Raw genomic sequence first — 20,061 nt, 5'->3', positions numbered from 1 at the left:
CTATCTCTTCTTCCCTCCTCTTTCAGCCAGTGGGCTCTCAGCTGCCCACAGCACCCATTCTTCCCCTTCCCCCAGGGCCCCAGAAACCTGGAGACCCAAAGCCACCGACCCCAAGTGCTTCCATCCCTCCCCCCACTCACTGCAGGATGCCAATGTAATCCTCCAAGGTTGCCGGGTGAGCCGACTGCCAGTTCTTCTTGAAGCCAAGCACCAAGATGTTGGGTTTCATTCTCCCCAGACCTGTGGCCTGCGGGTGGGGGTGGGGCAGAGACTCAGGCCCCAAGGGGACACTGATTGGGGAACGGTGGGGCCCCCTCAGTCCTGGCCAGACTTGCCTCCTCTCAGTGGGACTCAAGAAGGCACACTCATTCTAAGGCTCAGCTACAGCCGCTCAGACCCTGCCCGTGTGGCCCTGCCAGCCCCAGGTCCACAGGTGGTCTGGCCCCACAGCCCTGGCTATCCTAGCTCCTATTTCCCCAACAAACCAGAGGCGTGAGACTGGGGATTACGCCCTGAGTCAGCCGATCCATACTTTTCCTAATTTTGAGAAACATTTCAAGCCTGATGTCCACCATTCAGAATTAGCCACAGGTGTTACTCAAGCATCGCCTTTCCCAGAAAACAAAATGCCACGTAGGACCTTCTCGATCTCCATACGAGCTGTTGGGGCACAACCACATGGTGTCCACATACATAAGCCTTGATCAGACTGCACACTCACTGTCTGTAAGTGATATCTGTCTTAACAAGGTCGTTAAGCCCCAGACCGAGCTCAGCTCCCCGGGCGCTGGCACTTGGAGCAAGTGCCTGAGTCAGCACATCTGGAGGAGCAGGAAGTGGGGAAGGGAGGCGGGGCAGAGCCACCAATAAAAGTTGCATTTGAAAGACGAGGACTCCTAGCAGACGCTGTGTGTCAGAGCAGACCTGCACCCTGTGGACTCCCAATGACTGATTTTATAAAGAGAGAGAGACTGATAGGCCTTTCTTCCCAGCAGCTTCAGGACAACCTCCACCCCCCACCCCCAGTCAGCAGCAGCATGTGTTAACCTGTGCACCCCCCTCTCCCCCGGCTCCTGTGGTGCAGCAGAGGGGCTCCCCAGTGGTCACAGCACCTGCATGAGAATCTGCACCCCGCTGCGCAGGTCCTCAGCGATGACGTCCGAGTAGAAGGCCTTGATCTTCCTCTTGTTCAGCCACTTGGTGTGTCCGTTGGCAATGAGCCGGAGCTCCGGCAGCCTCTGTTTTCGGGGTCCCTGTGGGCGAGGTGTGGGGGTGCCTCAACCTCCAGCAGGTGAACCAGCACCTGAGAGCAGCCAGGCTCCGGGTACTGCAGCTGTCGTGGTGGGGGGATGGGGGCGGTACTCACAACGAGCACGTGACCACAGATCATCAGGCTGAGGTTCCTGGTGAAGGTGCCCACAAAGTCCACCAGCGCTGGACGGAAGTTGGGGGGCCCAGTGAGCACCAAGCACTGGGGGCTAACGAGGGGAGAGAAAGGGGGGGCACCAGGGCCTAGGTGTGAACGCAGGCCCCGGGGGTGCGCCCTCCCCGGAGCTACCAACCTCCTGTGCTCTCAGCCAGGTCTTCCAGCTGTGACTCCAGGTGACACACAGGGCCCTTCCAGCCAGGCCTGCATCGTCCTTCCTGCCCAGGCCCCAGCGCCCACCCCTCAGGGGCAGACCACCCTCCCCGCCTAGCCTGGCAGCGACAGGCCCTGGTCCACAGATGCCCTGGTGGCTCGGCGCAGGGGCCACACCGGCCCGCTCAGCTGTGCCGGCTGTGAAGGAGCAGCAACTCCAGGCATCTGGCGCTGGGACCAGGTCCCAGCAGCACTGGGTTCAGGACAAATGAGGTGCAAACAGGAGCTGGCTGCTGCCAAGGCCACGCCCATCAGCGACCCGCTGAGGGTCGGCACAGATCTGTGCCCGGCGGTGGGGGAGGGGGGGAGCTGGCCTAGAATCTAACTTCTGAGCCAGCAGCTGAGCGCGCTAGTCACCCGCACCACTTGAAACCTCGCTGTGGCTCCAAAAACCCTCGCTGCCCGCGAGGCACGCCCACTCATAGCCCCGCCTTGGAACTGCACCCCGCCCCCCACCGCCGTGCCAAGTCTGTCTCCCTAGGAGCGGGCGGAAGGTGGTTTAAACTACTGAACTTGAGGTTGGCAGCCCAGGGCACTGCTCCACCGGGGCTCCTTCTAAATGATGTTGGCTGCTATTAACGTGGGTGTGATTTGGGGGGCAGGGATGGCAGGTGCACAGACCACCTTGCTCACCTCCGCAGCGCCCCCCGCAGCCTGGCAGCCTCATGGCGGCTGCAAGGGGACACAGGCGTCCCACCACCAGGTCGCCCTGGCTTCACTCACTCTTGGCGTCAGAAAACTGCAGCACAGAGCGGCCCCTCAGCTGGCGTGGTCCCCACTGGGCAGTGTCCACCCACATCCCTCAACGCCAGCCGCTCCCGTGCTCTGGCTCCCACGTGCTCTGAGCCAGAGCTGCCTGTCGTCTGGGTGCCGCCCTGCGGCAGCTCACCGGTAGTTCTTGATGTGCTCTTCCACCTCGTTGAGGCCCACCGAGTGGCTCAGGGCCAGGTTGTAGGAGCCGGCTTGCACGGAGGAGCCCCAGTTCACCTCTGAGGGCCAGGCATGCAGGAGTGGCAGAGAAAGCACCCATGAGAGGGGGCAGAGGCCACAGGGCCTCCTTTGGGTGCTGAGAACCCGCAGTGCTGGAGGCCTGCTTCCCAACCACGTGGGCTTGGTTGCCCACGGCCCACACAATACATGCTTGCTTACACACCAAAACATCCCCCACTTTGACACAGAACCCCCCCCAGCCCCCCCACCCCCACATGGCTCTCTGGGAGTTGTCCATCCTGCCCAGATGGCTCCCACCAGGGGACCCTGCACACGCCACCAAGCTCTACCCACATGACCTTCCAACATCACGGCCTCCCCCACATACACATCCCTCCTCTGCCCCAGTGTGCCCAGCAAGGGCGGCTGCCCAGGCCCTCAGAGCAACAGGGCCATAGGGTAAGGAAGGCCAGGGGGGCAGGGGTAGGCTCAGAGGAGCTGGTTCTTGGGGAGGGATGAGGAGTCTGGTGACTGGGGAGCCCCTCAGAGGGCAGGGAGGTGAGCAGGGGTACCCCTCAGAGGGCAGGGAGGCGAGTTGAGGGGGCCTCAGCGGGCAGGGAGGCGAGCTGGGGGGCACACCTGGCTTCTTGTAGAGCACATAGAGCAGGAGGAAGATGACCACGGCGATGGCAATGAGAGCCGCCCACCACGTCAGCAGGAACATGATGACCACGGAGACCACCGCCCCGAACAGTGCTGCCCACTTGCTGTAGTACCGGAATGAGGGTCTCCAGCCTGGCGGGGCAGGGTGGGGGCACTCAGCCTTGGGACCCTGCTCCTGGGCCAGAGGGGCAGCGAGGGGCCCAGCCCACGGTACAGACTCACCAGCCATCGATGCTAAGGGGCACGCTGGCGCTGGGCCTGGAGGGCTAGGGAGTTCCACCTGGCCCTGGACTGGCAGTGGCCAGCTCTGGCCGGGCACGGCCGCACAACACGCTGTGTCAACCTCACCACTGCTTCCCGCGGGCCAGGGGAAGGGCCAGGGGCTGAGGACCAGCAGGCCCAGAGGCTGGGCTGGCTTTGCCACCACTAGCGAGAACTGCCGGGTCACAGCCCAGGGCCATCAGGCTTGGCATGCATGGGTTGTGTAAAGCAGCACAGGGGCCGCCCACAGCGCTTTGGGGCTGATTTTTTGAAAAGGACTTTTCCTAAGTTCTAAAGACAGGTCACTTCCATCTGCCAGAAAAATGTCGCTAACAAGCATGTCATTCTGGGCGGCGATGTGGACAGCGTCCCCTAGTGTGGAGGAATGCACTGCCTGCAACAACTCCACTGCAATCAGGCTCCCTGCTCTCTAGGAACCTCAGCCGTCTCCAGAGACTATCGGTGCACCCAGATACGCCCCTGGACGCTTGATAAGGGACGCTGTTGCCAGGGGTCATCAGACAATTCTGACTCAGTCACGCCGGGTGACAAAGCAGAGCAGTCCCAGAGGGTTGGCTAGGCTGTGCGGCACAGTGGGTTATTATGCATGAGGCCGCTAGCCGAAAGGTCAGCCCTTTAAAACCACCAGCCGCTCCTCGGGAGAAAGGTGAGGTTCTCTACTCCTGCAAAGACCGACAGACTTGGGAACTCAGAGGGGCTGTCGACTGTGCCCTATAGGGTCACCATGAGCCAGAATGGATTAGATGGCTCTAAACTCAAAATCTTTGCCATCGAGTCAATTCCGGCTCACAGGGACCCGGAGGACAGGGTAGAACAGCCCGGTGGGCTTCTGAAGCTGTAACTCTTTATGGGAGTGGAGCGTCTCATCGCTCTCCCGAGGAGAGGCTGGTGGTTGCATACTGAGCCCCCAGACTGGACGTCAGCGGGTTGTTGTTGTTGTTCTATAACCCTTACAGGAGCAGGTCTGCCGTGGAGCTGCTGGTGGCTCTGAGCTCCCAACTTGTGGTTAGCAACCAGACACTCATGTAGTGTGCCAGGCCGGCCCCTTTGACGAGGAATGAAACGCACGGCATCGAGTCAATGATGCCTCAGGGCGACCGTCTAAGGCAGGGTAGCACTGCCCCTGTGAGTTTCTGAGACTGTCACTCTCTGGGAGTCAAAGGCCCCTTCTTTCCCCGTGTCGTGCCTGCTGGTTTTGAGCTGCTGACCTTGCAGATGATAGCCCAACATGTAGCTACGACATCATCAGGGTTCCATAGGGAATAGCTATGATGATTGTTATACGGATGTTCCCGTCATTGTTTTCTGCTTAAGGTGTGGCCCTGGTGTGTTCCCCTCCCCCCAAGCTCCCATCGCCAGCCCCCACGGATGGCGTCGCGTCCTCCCATGGAGAAGGGAGGGGCTTGTTTACCTGGCGAGTTTGTGATGGAGGCATGGAAGCAGCTGAAGTTGATGAGGGCGTAGGAGCACAGGAAGAAGTTGGAAATGATGGGGGCGATGGTGTTGAGCTCAGCTTCAGGGACCCAGAGAGAGAGGAAGTCCATGGGGAAGGGCAGTGAGGAGCTGTCTAGCCCACTACCCCAGAGGGTGGACCCTATAGAGACCACTGAGGCTCCGTGAGGCACAGCCTTCTTATCGGTGAAATGGGAGGTGGGAGGGGAGACCCACAGGCTGTGGGATGACCCAGGTGGTGGCTGTCAGATCTCCTGACCATAGTGACAGGAAGAAATTCCTGTTACAGTGTCCGTCCCAGGACACATCCTCTTTCCTTGGAAACCCTGAGAACCCAGCACAAGGCCACCACAGTGGTAACCCCGCAAGAACTGGCCCCTGTCCCGCCCCGCCTCGCTGCCTGGGCCTGCTGCTGGGGGCCTCTTAGACACATGGGGCCCTCTGTGGTGAGTTTGCTGTAGTCTCCTCAGAGCCTGCAGATAAAAGGGGGGTCACATCTGAGTCAGGGGGAGGAAGTGGGCTCAGGGGATGGGGAGGAGAAAAGGGGTCCAGGGTACCCTAGTTCCACTGGACTGCCCCCTCTCTGGGGACCCTGCTGCTCCCACATCTGACTTGGCTCAAGACCCAGGAGCGGCCAGTCTGGACAAACTCACTTGAGTTAAAAGTGCCCAGATGCTGGCATGAGTGACTTGGTACTATGAAGGCAGCTGAGAGCCAGGATCTGGGGTGCCAGGAGCTGCCTCCCAGCCCAGAGAAGGCCACTACCAGCCCCTCTCTCCCCATGCCCTGTCACCTCCTGCAGAGTGAAGGCAAGACCCCTGTCTTGCTTCACGGGGCCGGCCACCTCCCACTTTCTCCCCCTGTCTCTCTGGCTCTCTCTGTGAGGTATCTCACTGGCTAGCCAATCAGGAAACAACAGAGTGCTTAGACAAGAGTGCGTGTATGTGCACAGAGAATGTGAGTGTGTGGGCGAGTCTGGGCATGTGCACACGTGGTGTGCAGTGCATGTGTGGATTAAGGTGTGTGTACGTATTTGTGTGGGCACACGTATGTGGGTTCGCATGTGTCGTGCATGTGTGGCTCTGGGAGGGTGGGTGTTTGCACGTGCAGTATGAGCACTGGCATGGGTTGTGTGTATGTAATTTATATGTAGACACAGGTGTGTGCGTGTGTGTGCTCATGTGCAGTCAACTGTGTGAACCTGGCTCAGTGTGTGGGTATGTTCATGTGTGCGTGTGCCAGACTGTGTGCGTGTGTGTGTTGCTGCCACCTGTGGCACACCTGCTATGTACTGTCACCCCCCTTAAAGATGCGCAGACAGGCCACACAGCGGGCATGTGGCAAGGCCAGGGCAGAAAGCGTTCTCATAACTTCCCGGCCTGCGACTCTCTCTTCTGGGCTCTGGAAGCTGTGCTCTGCTAGTCCATGAGGACCCTGACCACCTTTCAGGGAGCCACCCGTCAGCTCTGTGCCCGACGGCTCTCCTGGGGACGGATTCTGTCTTGGGGTTGGCCAGTGGCCGCACACGGACATACAGAACCCAAAAAGAGGCCAGGGCCCCTGCTACCAAATTGAGGGCCCACCTGCCTGGCATAGTTTGGGAGGCAGCTGTCTGGAGGCTAGTGGAAGGATCCAACCTTACCCCCATTCATCTCCTGCCCCCTCAGAAGTACCCACCTGGGTCTGCTCACAGCCCAGTCCCACCCCCAGCCCCTTACCAATGATGATGAAGGCCACAGCAATGGCGTAGGCCAGCAGGTAGCTGCGCACGGGCTCCCTGTTCTTGCCATAGCCTTTGCCGAAGAAGTCGATCAGCGGGTACAGCTGGTCTTCACACAGGCACTGTGGGCACAGGCCGCCCGCTCATGCCTGGTTGGCACCTGTCACCTCCCCAGAGTCCTTCCTCCACTTGGGTCACAGTTCGTGTTTCTGGTAGATGAGTGACATCCCCTCTCTCCCCACCCCCCAGGGCCGAGGTACACAGCGTGGACAGTGGGAAGGGCTGAAACGTGGGGGGCGTGATTTCAGACTCCGTGACTGCACAGGAGGGCAGGGGCGGGGCGCCCCCACATTTGTTGTCCTGGCCTTCTCCCTTTGCCAGGGCACCTCGATCACATGATTCCCTTGTGCCCACCTTCAGCCCTTTGGGAGGAGCCCTGGTGGAGTGGTGGTTATGCCTTGGGCTGCTAACCACAGGGTTAGCGGTTCAAAACCACCAGCCGCTCCTCGGGAGAAAGAGGAAGCTTTTGACTCCCGTAAAGAGCTGCATTTTCAGAAATCCCTGGGGACATCTCTACCCTGATCTATAGGGACGCTTCGAGTTGGAAACGACTCGATAGTGAGATTTTTTTGGTTTTTCCTCTTAGTTTCAAACCATCACACGGGGACCTTCCACCTGCGCCTCCCAGCCCACCCCTCCCACCCCTGGCCATCAGTAGCCTCACCTGGAAGACTTTAGCGGCAGAGACGAGACAGGCCAGGGCGGAGGACAGGGTGGCCCCAAAGATGCCAGCGGTGATCAGGGGCGCGAAGCCTGACACCATGCTCATGGTCTGCGGGATTTGGGGTTCAGGGCTGCACGATGGGGGGTGGGCCCCGTGTCCCCACCACAGGCAGAGATAGCAGGAGCCTGGGGCCCCGACATCAGCCACAGCCCCTCCCCCAGCGTCCTCACGGTGGGAAGACCCCCGAGGGACCTCGCCCGGGTACCTGGTAATAGTTGATGAGCCCAAAGCGGCAGCTGTGCTGCTGGGCGCACTCGGTGAAGTTCCAGCCGTAGCCGCAGGCCAGGCCCTCGCAGGCACCCGCGCCGGGGGTCACTGTGTCATTTAAGCCCCCCGAAGCATCTCGGACCATGCAGGAGCCTGGGAGGAGGAGGCCAGTGTGGGAGGCTCCCTCCCCTCCCCTCAGCTTTCCTACCCTCCCACCCCCCACTGCTGCCATCTCTTCTCAGGGCAAGATGCTGGGGGTGGGGGTAGGGACGTGGGCATCTCTGTCGTTGTTCCGGGCTGGCAAGTCCGTACAGACTCTTCTTGATCCCACGCAAGACAGGACACACTGCCTGACCCTGCCCGCTGGCTTCATACTTGCTCTGTGGGAGCCCCCTGCTGCAGGCGCTGTGGTCCAGCTTGTCCAGGGCCCGCCTCTTTGTGGCTGGCCCTCCGCTTCACCAAGCATGAGGACCTTCTCCAGTCCCTGGTCTCTCCTGAGAACATGTCCAAAGTCGGCGAGACCAAGCCTCTCCATCCTTGCCTCTGGTGGTGTCTTATAAGGCACATCTGTTCATCAGCTCGGACAGCACCGTCATTCAAATACATCGATTCTTCTCCCATCTCCCTTTTTCACCTGCAGAGGAGCTACGACTGCCACACCGCCCTGCGTGCGTCCAGTCTTGTCACAGGCCTGTGCAGACACCATGGCTTGGCCCAGGGCCACCTCGGTCCTCTCAGCAACACCCCTGCCTTCCAGCACGTTAGCGAGGTCTTGTGCAGCAGATCTACCCATCATCTCAATCCCCATGAGACCGTCGTTATCCGACGAAGCTCTTTGGGGGTCAGAGGAGAGTAACAACCATGTTTTTGTTAAGCCGCCATCAACTGGGGTCTAAGTCACGGCGCCCCTGTGTGTTTGCGAGCGGAGCTCCAGAGGCGTTTTCGATGGTGGTCACCTTTCAGACGTCGGTCACCAGGCCTCTCTTCCGAGGTGCCTCTGGATGGATTTGAACTTGCCACTGGTAGCCAGATGCTTGACCATTCGTTGGCACTGCTAGGGGCTCCAGCGGCAGAATAACAATTGGCTCAGGCGGGAGCCCTGACAGGGTGCCAGGCAGGGTCTAGACCTTTCCAAGAACCGGGGAGGCCGGTATTCTGCTCCCTGGGTGAAGGCTTTGGAGGGAGGGCATGTGTCAGGGCTTCAGTGACACAGCCATGGCTGGCTGTCACTGGGGGGTAGGTAGCCCCTCAGCTGTATGGGATCAGTGTGCCTCCCAAGCATACTTGGGAGGGTCTTGGGGAGGTACAGGTATAGGCAGCACGGGCACGGGCCCCACCCAGCCCCACCACTCTGGCTGTGTGGCTTTGGGCAGGCGACTTAACCTCTCTGAGCTCTCGTTCCTCCTCAGTACAATGGGGGCACCACAATGCCTGGATTACATGAGAGAAGGCACTCACTAAATAAGGCCAGTGCTATTGGCAGCGTCATCATCATCATCATTCCTGGAGTCAGGGTGTGATTTAACGTGGATGAGCTTCACGCCCATGGGTCCAGAGTCCCAAGGCTGGAAAGTACCAGAAGGATATATCCAACCCAACACCCCGAAGTCTCCCACAAAGGTGCTCTGGTCCAACAAGATGACTGCAGGCCAGGGTCCTAGACTGGACTTCCTGGGGCCACTGAGCGCTCCAGCCCGGCTCCCTGTCAGACAAGCCAAGCTCCACTTTGTGGCACCCCCCACCCCTGGGCCTGCAGTGGCCTGGCTCCCTCCCACGGGACCCAGAACAAGGCTGTGTCATGTGCCAACAGGCCCTTCTCCCTTCTCCCTTCCTCCACAGCCTGTCACTTACCAATAGTGGCGGAGATGGCCAGGTAGGAGACAGTAGTCCAGAAAATGGCCATGAGTGTTCCCTTGGGGATGGCTACCTCGGGGTCCTGGTGAAGAGAGGGCATCAGACAGCCTCAGGGCCTCCTTCCTGTCCCTGGCCCTCTTGCCTGAGTGACCCCTGGCCTTGGCCTCTCAGCACCCACTAGTCACCGAGCAGGCTGGGAGGAAGAGAGAACACAGGACCCAGTGAGAGAAGGCCCACTGGGCCACACCCAGTCCCCCAGAGAGCCCTGGCTGGCCCTGTGTCAGGGTCCTGGGGGCGGGGGGACGTAGCAGGGCTGAGTCAGCAGCCTTTGTGCAATTCCAGATGGCCCCTGGGGCAAACATCCCTGCCCCCCGCCCCCGGCTTGTTTCCTAGTGCCTTGATCCCTGGTGTGTAAAGTGGGGTGACAAGGACGATGGCCGGGTGAATGGGCCCACATAAGCTCCCCTGCCAGGGCCAGGTTCATGCCTGCCCTGGGACACACAGCTCTGCCTCTGCCTCGGGGCTTCAGGAGACAGGTCCCTGGCCAACCATCCTGCTCTGCTCCCAGACAGGGCCCAGAAGGCTCTGTGCTGTCCTCACAGCAACATGGGCCACCAGGTGGCCAGAGCAGCTTACTTGGCTGCTAACTAAAGGTTGGCGGTTCAAACCCCAGCCCACATCATGGCTCTGGGGGAGAAAGCCTGGTGATCAGTGGGGATCTACTCTGCCACAGGGGTCCCTGCAAGCTGGGAACTGGTCACTCAGCATCAACAGCGGGACCAAGGACCAATTTGTCATCAGCCCTTCTCAGTGGTGTCATTCGGGCTGGTGATGCCCCAGTGCAGTAATTCATGGTGCCTGCCTGCCATGCCCCTCACCAACACCACCACTCCCCTCCCATGACGCTCTTCCTGCTCCAGATGGCTCGACTCCTTTCCAAACCAGCCTCTGCCATCCCGCCATGCCCACCCGTAACGACCCTACAGGACAGGGCAGAGCCACCCCTGTGGGTTTCCGAGACCGTAACTCTTTACAGGAGCCGAAGCGCCGTCTCCCGAGGAGCTGCTGGTGGTTTCAAACCGCTGACTCTGCGGTTAGCAGCCCAACGTGTAAGCACTGGGCCTTGAAGGCTCCTTTCTTGTCACAGTATCGCCACTACAACAACCAGAAAGCGTGGCATCTTCGGTGAGGCCGAAAACACCCGCGACGACAAAGACAGCAGCCGGGGCTTGTAGTGCTCCCGCAAACCCGGTGGCTTGAAGCATCGCCACACGTGGGTCAGAAGGAGAGCCAGTGAGCATGCGTCCGAGGATTCGGAACGGAACGCAGCTTAGCAGAGGGTTTGAGCCGTGTCGTTTGGGCTGATGAAAAATGACTTGTTGTTATAACAGCCTACATGGCTCTTTGTATAAAAAATCATACTTTCCCCGCCCAGGGGGCACAAACAACAGAAACCATGAGGGAAGGGATACAGCAGTCAGTGTAAGACATGAAAATAATAATACTTTATAATTTATCAATGGATCACGAGGGTGGGAGAGGAGGAGGGAGTAAAAGAGGAGCTGATACCAAAGGCTCAAGTAGAAAGCAAATGTTTAGAAAATAGTGATGGCAGCATATGTACAAATATGCTTGATACAATTGATATATGGATTGTTATAAGAGCTGTAAGAGCCCCCAATAAAATGATCTTTTAATAAAAAAGCAATAATACTTTTCTAACGAAACACGGCACAAAAGCCTTATGGACAGACAGACACCCTGTGACAGTGTCACTCCTCGGGGTCCACACGCCCCACGCCCTCTCTAAGTCTCCACCCCAGTGTCACCTCCTCAGAGCGACCTCGAGCCACCTGCTAACACTGCAACCTCCTCCTTCTCCCTGTTACTTGTCACATCTGACATATGCCACAGTTAGCATCTCTCTTTGTCCTTGGCCTCAGCTGGCATGATGTCTCCTTCACGGGTGTGTGTGTGTTTGGGGGGATTGTGTCTGCTTTGTTCCCCACATTCTGCAATAGGCAGGCAGGCAGATAGACAGACAGACGCTCAAGCAGCAGGGTGGGAAGAAGTGTGATAAAGTCTACGCTTCTTGGTCCCGGAAACCTGCATTCCAGCTTCTCGGCCTCCAGGGGGCACCAAGCAAGGGCCTGAGCCCACCCCCTCCCCTGGCTGCTGGTCTGTAGCATGGGTGTGATGATGGTATGACACCCTTAGGGCTGCCCCTAAGGACAGTGCCAGTCACATGGCAAAAAAGGACGCAGCTCCTCCTCTGGGCCACGCTGTTCTCAGCACCTCCCACAGGTGGCTCATGGGAGCCTCACCACCCTTTTCGAGGTGGAGGCTCGGTCAGTCCCTTTAGCAGATGGGGAAATGGAGGCTACAAGGGTTTTGCTTTCTGTTTTCAGGAAATTGCCTGAATTATTAGAGCAAAGACGCCGCAAACAAGAACTGGCCCAAGGAAGTCCTGGTGCGGGAAGCACATGCCCCTTCAGGGCTTGGGGTCACTTAAGGCAAAGTGACAGGTGGCCTGAGACAGATACTTGTACATGTGGCCTGGTGGCAACCTAGCTAAATTCTCAGGTGATGGTCTAGTGAGGGTCTTGGAGGAAACCAGGCTGCCCAGGGCGGGAGTGACAGCAATGACAACTGCCATGGAGAGCTGGTACAGGGGCCCTGGGGACAGCAGAGGTGTTTAGGGACCTCCAACACAGAGCCAAGGGGTCAAGGCAGTGAAGAGACCTCGGCAAAAATGGTGTGCTTTGGCAAGGAAACAGTTGAGACAGTCTTCCTCTTAGGCTGAGTGACCCCAGGACACAGGGAGGAAAGTCAACTATTTTGAGGTGCCCATCTAAGCCTAGAGCACAGCAAAGGGCAATCAACACCCTCAAAATTGAACTGAATTGAGTTGGACTGAGTGGAGTTGAGTTGGGTTGAGTTGGACTGAGTGGAGTTGGGTTGGGTTGAGTTGGGTTGGGTTGGGTTGAGTTGGACTGAGTGGAGTTGGGTTGGGTTGAGTTGGACTGAGTGGAGTTGGGTTGGGTTGATTTGAGTTGGACTGAGTGGAGTTGGGTTGGGTTAGACTGGGTTGGGCTGAGTTAGATTGGGTTGAATTGAGTTGGATTGAGTATGAGTTGGGTTGGGCTGAGTTGAGTTGGACTGAGTAGGTTGGACTAGGTGGAGTTGTGTTGGGCTAGATTGGGTTGGGCTGAGTTGGATTGAGTTGAGTTGGACTGAGTAGAGTTGGATTGGGTTGAGTTAAGTGGGTGTGGGTTGGATTGGATTGGATTGAATTCAATTGGGTTGGGTTGGATTAAGTTGAGTTTGGTTGGGTTGGCTCAAATTGGGTTGGGTTGAGTTGAATTAAGTTGGACTGAGTGGAGTTGGGTTGAGTTAAATTGGGTTGTCTTGGATTGGACTTGACTGCATTAGAATTTAGAAGCTCCTGTCCCCTGGTCTGAGAAGAGAGAAAACAAAATTCTAACTACAGCCACCAGGCCAGGAGATAGGAGGAGCAGGCTCACCTTGAGGTCCCCAGAGATGTTGGCCCCTGCCAAGATGCCTGTGGCTGAAGGGAAGAAAATGGAGAACATCCCAAAGAAGCTGCCATCCATGCCTCGCCAGTCGGGCACCAAGTTCTGGACAAAAATGTCCCCTGGAAAACCAAGACTAAGTCAGGGTCACTCTGGCTTCACTCGCTGGGTCCTGCTGAGGCAGCCAGTGGGCTCCTGTGGCCATCTCTGGTCATGGGAGTTGGGCGTCCCATCCTCCCAGTGCTCACGGGGTGGGTCTGACTTGTGGGTGGTCTGCTCCTGCCGCCAGAGCTCTGGGCAGGGCCCCTAGTCATATGCACCTCTGTAGCTGAAGAAGCCTTTGGAAGCCTTGTCCTCAGACGGTGGGATCAGGGTCCCAACCAGGTAGTTGGCAAAGGAGACCATGATGATGAGGAAGAACAGCACCTGGGCCTGGAGAGCAGAGGGAGACCTGGAGTCGGATCGTGGGCCCTGCCTCCTCAGGGCGTCCCAGCAGTGAGGGCCGTGCCCAAGCCTCACACACATCCAATTCCCTCCACCTGCCTTCAGCACCCTGCTCTAGGAGTTAAGGCAACCACAGGCTCTGCCTTGGCTCCAACCAGCCAACCAACCCACCGCCATCGCGTTGACAAAGGCATCAAGGAGAACTTGTGTGGGGGGAAGGGCCAGGTGGGATCCTAGCCCTCATGGTGACCCTCAGTTGGGTCTCTTAGGCTGTACGTCTTTTTTTCTGAGGCACCTCGGGGTGGACTCCAATGCCCACCCTCTCTGTGCATCAGCCCAGGGACTCCATTTACTGGGCACATGACCCCGATGGAGCCTGGCTTCAGTGTGGCCATGTAGCCTTCAGTATGGCCATAGGACCAGGCTGTAGTCCTGGAAGGGGTGGAAGCAGAGGTGGCCCAGGGTACTGGCAGCCTGTGCTACGGAAGGAGGGATTTGGGTGTGTGGGCATGGGCACCACCTGGGTGCTGGTCACACTGAAGATAGAGTAAGCCTCCCTGCTTGGGGGTCCTGGCCACAGCAGCAGGACTTCCAGCCTCACTATGAATGACACTGTGAGGCAGGGACCTGGCCCCGCCTCCCAGCCCCCCTCACCTTGGACTCCCACTCCATGCCGGCCAGGGAGATGGCCAGCAGCACGGTGACGGTGACCACGCCGATGATGCGGATGTCATTGGTGGGGTCCACGATGGGCGTGCCGTACTCCTGGGGGAGGGACAGGCAGCCTGCTTCTGCCCTCTGAACCCCACCCGCCCAGGGACCCTCAGCCTCAGAGTCACCCAGTGGTGGTGGGGCTTTGGAAGGAAAACTGAAGACTCAAAGCGACCCTACCCCCCAGCCAGCTGCTGCCTCTGGGGAGCCCTCCAAGGGACCCGTAGGGGATCTTTTCTGAATGAGATGGTCACTGGCACCACAGTGGCCCCTGGGAGACTGGGAGATGAAACCAGGTGGGGGCGGGAGGTAGGCCCAGGGGATGGGCAGCTCACCTGCAGCAAGTCCCGCACGGTCTCTGCGAAGCCCACGGTGTGCATGGCCACAGCCACAGCATTGGCAAAGGCGAAGATGAGGCCGATGGAGCCCCCCAGCTCGGGGCCGAGACTCCGGGAGATGAGGAAGTAGGTGCCACCTAAGGGGGTCAGAGCCTGCGCCGTGGGACCAGAGGGCGCAGCTGGCAGGCTGGGCTCAGAGGAGGCAGAGGCTGAGGCAGGGGGCAGGGCTCAACTGGAAGGAGCAACCTGCCCCCGCCCCCCAGTTTGGAGGGGGCACTTGTGCAAGCGAGGAGCTGAAAGCCAGGGGAGGGGTGACCACAGGGGGGCTAGGGAGCAAGGTCAGGGCAGTGGGGGCGGGGGGCGCCTACCTGACTTGACCTTGCCATTGGTGGAGATGGCGGAGATGGAGAGGCCAGTGATGGAGGTGACCATGACGGAGAGTAGGATGATGACCCAGGTGAGGACTGTGGGGCAGGGTCACAGGAGGGGCCACGTGAGGAACCTGCATCTGCCCACCAGCTCACTCTGAGACTGAAGTCCTTCCCCTCCCTGAGCCTCTCAGTTATCTCCTCTGAAAGCAGGCCTCTGCTCCGCTCCTAGTTGGTGGACAGTGGCTACGCACGGAGCTGCTGCCCTCAGGGCCAGCAGTGCAACCACGGACTGCTCATCAGGAGAAAGATGGGACAAGGAGGACAGTCTTGGGGACCCACGGGGGCAGTTCAACCTGTCCTACAGGGGGGCTGTGAGCAGGCATCGGCTCGACTGCAGGGAGTTTGTCTTTGGGGTTGGGCCCGTTCTGAAGATCCACCGTGGGTCATTAGGTAGGTGCAACGGCAGCCACTCAGTTCGAATCTCTGGGAAGTGGGCCCTGGGCCTCATAGAACGATCTTTGTGTCATCGTGGAAGCTGACTCGGGGAAACCCCATGACCCCATTCACGACCCAGCAAAATGGCGCTCCGTCTTGCGCCCGCCCCACGCTCAGCTGCAGCGCAGGCCGTGTTTGGTCCCTATTGTTTCCATTGGCTGGTTTTGGGAAGTAGATTGCCAGGTCGTGCTTTGTCGTCTTAATCTGGAAGTGCCACTGAAACCTGTTTAGCATCTTAGCCTCCACTGCTGGCCGGGCCCCAGGGTTACCATGCCCGCTTCATTGATAGAGAAGCCAAGGCCCAGAAGGGGTAAAAAACGAGCCCAAGGCGACACAGCATGGTGCAGAGCCAGCATCTGAACATTTGTCCACAGTTCTAGTCCCTAAACTAAGGTGACCAGATTTAAAGCAGGACACCATTGACCGGGGGCGGGGGTGGTGGTTCTTGATTAAAAATTTGGTCTATGTGGACCAAATAGACCGTTCCATAGCTTGTTGTGCATTCTTTCCAAAAATCGGGACTTTTTAAAAACGCCAAAGATCGGGACTATCCCACCAAAAGCGACACGTCTGGTCACCTTACCCTAAACCCAATGCTCTGAAGTAGAAATGGACCAAAGTGGTAAGGGACTTCCTTCAGTGTAGACAAACCAGTGAGAGCCTGGGGGCTGCTAATCGCCACCCGCCCTCCTCCCAGCCCCTATGCAATGCTCACTACCCTGAGCTCCACCACTCGAGGGCCACAGGCCAAGACGAGAGGGAGAAGGCCTGGCCCGGGGTCTCTGCAGTCCAGGATGAGCCCACTGGGTGGCACTCACCTATGCCAGCCTGGGCAGTGATCCAGGGGAGCCGCAGGTAGAGAATCACCCCCCAGATGTTGAGCATGCAGCGGATCTGGGAGGAGAATGGGGTCAGAGCCTGAAGGCACAAGACCCTGTCCCCCTTCATGGCAGGCCCTCGGGAGCCTGGGCCCTTTCACGTTTTCTAGTTCTGTGGGCCAAGAGTGGGTGGGCAGGGACACCTGCCAGCCCACCCCCTCTCCTGGTTTCCAACAAGGCTGAAGACAGTCTATGGACAAGCTCGCACTTCACTCCTATGCCAAGCCCCCTCCCTGTCTCTGCCTGCCCCAGCCAGGGCCCGACTGACCAGCTGTTGGCCCAGGGCAAATGCCAGGGGAGCAGATGCCCCACATTCAAGCATAAAGCCTAGCAAGGGCTGCTGGGGCCCCAGCTTCTAGGTTGGAAGTAAAAGCTGAGGCCACAGTGGGCTGAGGCCCTGCTGCCCGGGTGGGTGAGGCGGATATGGCCCTGACCCCATACACAATGTGGGGTGATGCAGGCATGTGGGATTTAAAACCAGAGCGGCTTAGAAGACCCCCAGTTGGCTCTGAGATCCTAAATGGAGACCGCCCAGACTTGGGAAGCCAGCACAGACTGGGAGGGGGACACGACTCTGGCTCTGAGCCTCTAGGAGGTAGGGGGTCAGGTGGGGAGTCCGGCAGAGATCAGAACTCAGGCTCCCTGCCTCCTGGGACACAGGGCTAACTTTCTCCCACGTTCCCGCAGTCTTCTGAGTAAAGTCTCCCGATGCCTCCCAAAGCCCAGTTCGCTGGACTCTTAACAGGATTAGTCTGAGTTCCACACTGGGCCGAGCCTTCCCTTCCCCGCCTCAAAGGAGACCTTGGAAAACTCCTGAGAGACCAGTTGACTACTAATGGGCTTTGAGTCTCCACTCTGCCCTCCCCCTCAGTCCCACTGATATGATCTTTGTTTGTTTGACCCCCCTGTTAGAGGGGCCACAGGAAGAGAAGTGCCAGTCAGGGTGCAGTATAGCACTGATGAAACATACAACCTTCCTCTAGTTCTTTAATGCTCCCCCACCCCCACTGCCATGACCCCAATTCTATTTTACAAATCTGGCTAGATCAGAACATGTACACTGGTACAGATAAGAGCTGGCAACACTGGGAACCCAGAACAGATAAACCCCTCAGGACCAATAAGTGGAGCATCAATACCAGGAGGGTAAGGGTAGGGGGTGGGGGAGTAAGGGGGAACCAATCACAGTGATTGATGTATGCCCCCCAGGGGGACGGACAGCAGAAAAGTGGGTGAAACGAGACAGCAGTCAGTGTAAGACATGAAAAAAAAAGAATAATAATGTATAAATGATCAAGGGAACATGGGGAAGGGAGGTTAGAGGAGGAAGGGGAAAAATGAGGAGCTGATGCCAGGGGCTCAAGAAAAAAGACAACGTTTTGAAAAAGATGATGACAACATAGATACTGATGTGTTTGATACAATGGATATATGTATGGATTGTGATAAGAACTGTAAGAGCCCCCAATAAAATAAAACCCGAAACCTCCGGTGAGAATTGGTTTAGGGCGCCACCTGGGGGCTTCTCGAGGAAGCGCAGCTTCTTCTAATACCAGCTCACAGGCATCGATCAGCCCTTAGCTCTCTCGCTGCTCAAAAACCAGTGCCTTCGAGTTCATTCCGACTCCGCAGGTTTTCAAGGCTGGCATCTTTCAAGAGAAAGCTGATAACATTTTTCTTCCCCGGATCGACTGGTGGGCTCGAACCGCTGACCTTCTGGGTAGCAGCCCAGCGCTGATCTAGCTCAGTGTACCGCAGGGCCTCAACATCATAGGACTAACAGATGGCAGTTAGCTTGCAGGTCCCCCTCACAGGTAGGGGAGGGAGCCATGGGAAACACACATGCGGTCTGGGCTCAGGCTGGGAGCACAAAACAAACCAGTGTGCAGATGGGGAAACAGAGCCCCAGGGTCCTTCTGAGTCAGAGCTGAGCCCAGAGGGAGCCCTGCCTCCCGCCCCCCTCCCCACCTGAGCCCCTCCCCACCCACTCACCATCACGCCCTTGACCCAGCCGAAGCGCACAGGCTCCCCAGGCTCCTTCTTGCCATCGGCACCTGCCTCCTCCTCCTCCACCAACCCATCGGTCATCTCGCTGCTGGGCCGGCTGTCCGAGGCCAGGGCATGCAGGTGGCTGCCTTCCTGCAAGGCAGCCCAGAGATCAGGGTCGCCAGGCGGGCTGCTGGGGAGGCTGGATCTCTGGATGGGGGTCTCCCCAAGCTCCTCAGTTAGCTGGGTACTGAGAAGCCCTTGAAATTAAGCTCCGCAGTGGCAAGGGGCAGATGCTGGGGCTGGGTGCCTCTATGAGAACCACAGGCCTTGTACAGCCTATCAAGGCACAGGCGGAGCTACTGTCATGTATCCCTTTCCCCAGTAGGTGATGCAATGTGTCCAAGACCACTCAGCAGGTACCTGGCGAGCCGGGGCTGGAGCCAGGCCTTCACATCCGAGGTGCTCGGGCCTGAGGAGGCCGAAACCTCCTTTGGGTTCTCTGACCGACGGCTCATCTCCGCAGCCCTGAGTGGAGCCCAGGAAGCCAGGAGGTGGGTTTGCTCAGGGGTGGGTGCGGGGCAGGGAAGAGCCTCAACCCACGAACCCAGAGACCTTTTGTCCAGTTGTCCAATGGGGCAGGTGAGGCCCAGCTTCCAACCCTCCGTCCCCTACAAGAGCACCTCCCAGGGAGTCCCCGATGCAGCCCTGACCTGCCCCTCTTCTCCCCATGTCCTCCAGGTGTGGGCAACCTCTGCTGGCATGCCTCTCCTGACGGGGGGCTCATTCTCTCTGAAGACAGCCCATTCTGCCTTTGGGCTGCCAGGGACTGGGCCGCGGTGTGTCCATGCGTTCTAGCTCCCCCGGGGCTACTTCCTTTGACACTCTCCGATGGCCAGCTGAGGCTCAGAGAGGTCAGGAGGCAGGGCCCAGCCCACAGGACAGGTAGGCAGGCAGGCCGGCCGTGGCCCACCTTACCTTGAGGAAGGAGTGCAGGTCGGCCAGCGTGGGCCGGACCCTGCGGGGCTCGCCGGGTAGGGCGCTGTTGGCATAGTGCTCGTAGGCGGGCACCACGTCGATGGTGTTGTAGCCGAAGGTGCGCAGGTACAGGGTGCTGCCATGTGTCAGCTGGCTGGGCTGCAGGCTGCTGTCATAGGCCGCGGGCGGTGGGGGCTCATCGCCCCCCAGCAGGGTGCTGATGGTGAAGCGCCCGCTGCACAGGGCTGGGTCTCCAGGCATCTCTGAGACCTGCAGCTCCGCCATTGCGACTCTGGGTGCTGAAGGAGGGGGCCAGGGTCGGTGGGGACGTCAGAGTGGCTTTATAGGCCGGGCCTGACACAGGGAGAAGGCAGGGCGATTGGCCCAAACCGCCTGCGACTGGCCAGCAGGGTCTCTGGATGGGTAAGAGGGGGGAGCACGTGCCCTCTGCCCTCAGGCCACCGTTTGATCGCTGAGATAGCAGCCCGGGTGGGTGGGTGGAGGGTGGGCTGGCCCCGAGCCAGAGGCAGTACTGGGGGCGAGAGGGGGAGCCCAGCAGCCCCTGGACCCTGGAGGGCGGTGCAGACTGCAGCCAGGACCCAGGAACACCTGCCTTTGTGAGTTCTTGCCTCTCCCCTTGGGGGGCGATTTGGTGTTTGAGTAGCTGAGTGGCATGGCAGGGACCCAGGTTTGTCTCTCACTTCAGCCTGTCTCCCAGAAGCACCCTGGGGCTGCCTTATCCATCATACACTCAGCACTCTACTAACCGAAAGGTCGGCCGTTCAAACCCACCCAG

General features: G+C 58.8%; 1 protein-coding gene across 2 annotated transcripts in view; it reads right to left on the bottom strand.

Moving 5' to 3' along the window:
- Nucleotides 1-19,550, bottom strand: part of SLC12A3 (solute carrier family 12 member 3) — a 37,144-nt gene extending 17,594 nt beyond the window's left edge. The window contains exons 1-19 of one of the 2 annotated variants that reach the window (XM_045293577.1): nucleotides 19,266-19,539; nucleotides 18,711-18,815; nucleotides 18,294-18,440; nucleotides 16,242-16,317; nucleotides 14,926-15,021; nucleotides 14,555-14,694; nucleotides 14,163-14,273; nucleotides 13,385-13,496; nucleotides 13,056-13,186; nucleotides 9,529-9,613; nucleotides 7,676-7,830; nucleotides 7,411-7,518; nucleotides 6,685-6,808; nucleotides 4,926-5,027; nucleotides 3,209-3,364; nucleotides 2,529-2,628; nucleotides 1,367-1,478; nucleotides 1,113-1,253; nucleotides 141-247 (exon numbers count right to left, since the gene is read on the bottom strand). In XM_045293577.1, the coding sequence (XP_045149512.1) occupies nucleotides 141-247; nucleotides 1,113-1,253; nucleotides 1,367-1,478; nucleotides 2,529-2,628; nucleotides 3,209-3,364; nucleotides 4,926-5,027; nucleotides 6,685-6,808; nucleotides 7,411-7,518; nucleotides 7,676-7,830; nucleotides 9,529-9,613; nucleotides 13,056-13,186; nucleotides 13,385-13,496; nucleotides 14,163-14,273; nucleotides 14,555-14,694; nucleotides 14,926-15,021; nucleotides 16,242-16,317; nucleotides 18,294-18,440; nucleotides 18,711-18,815; nucleotides 19,266-19,526 (2,369 nt within the window). In that variant the 5' untranslated portion in view covers nucleotides 19,527-19,539. Of the gene's footprint in view, nucleotides 1-140; nucleotides 248-1,112; nucleotides 1,254-1,366; nucleotides 1,479-2,528; nucleotides 2,629-3,208; nucleotides 3,365-4,925; nucleotides 5,028-6,684; nucleotides 6,809-7,410; nucleotides 7,519-7,675; nucleotides 7,831-9,528; nucleotides 9,614-13,055; nucleotides 13,187-13,384; nucleotides 13,497-14,162; nucleotides 14,274-14,554; nucleotides 14,695-14,925; nucleotides 15,022-16,241; nucleotides 16,318-18,293; nucleotides 18,441-18,710; nucleotides 18,816-19,265 lie in introns of both variants that reach the window. The other variant, XM_004704654.2, reaches the window with a different exon arrangement.
- Nucleotides 19,551-20,061: the final 511 nt, after the last annotated feature.

The sequence above is a fragment of the Echinops telfairi genome, unplaced genomic scaffold (genome assembly GCF_000313985.2).
Source record: "Echinops telfairi isolate 266 unplaced genomic scaffold, ASM31398v2 ScPeMD7_2291;HRSCAF=2852, whole genome shotgun sequence".
Lineage (NCBI taxonomy): Eukaryota > Metazoa > Chordata > Mammalia > Afrosoricida > Tenrecidae > Echinops > Echinops telfairi.
This window is presented reverse-complemented; position numbering and strand designations above follow the sequence as displayed.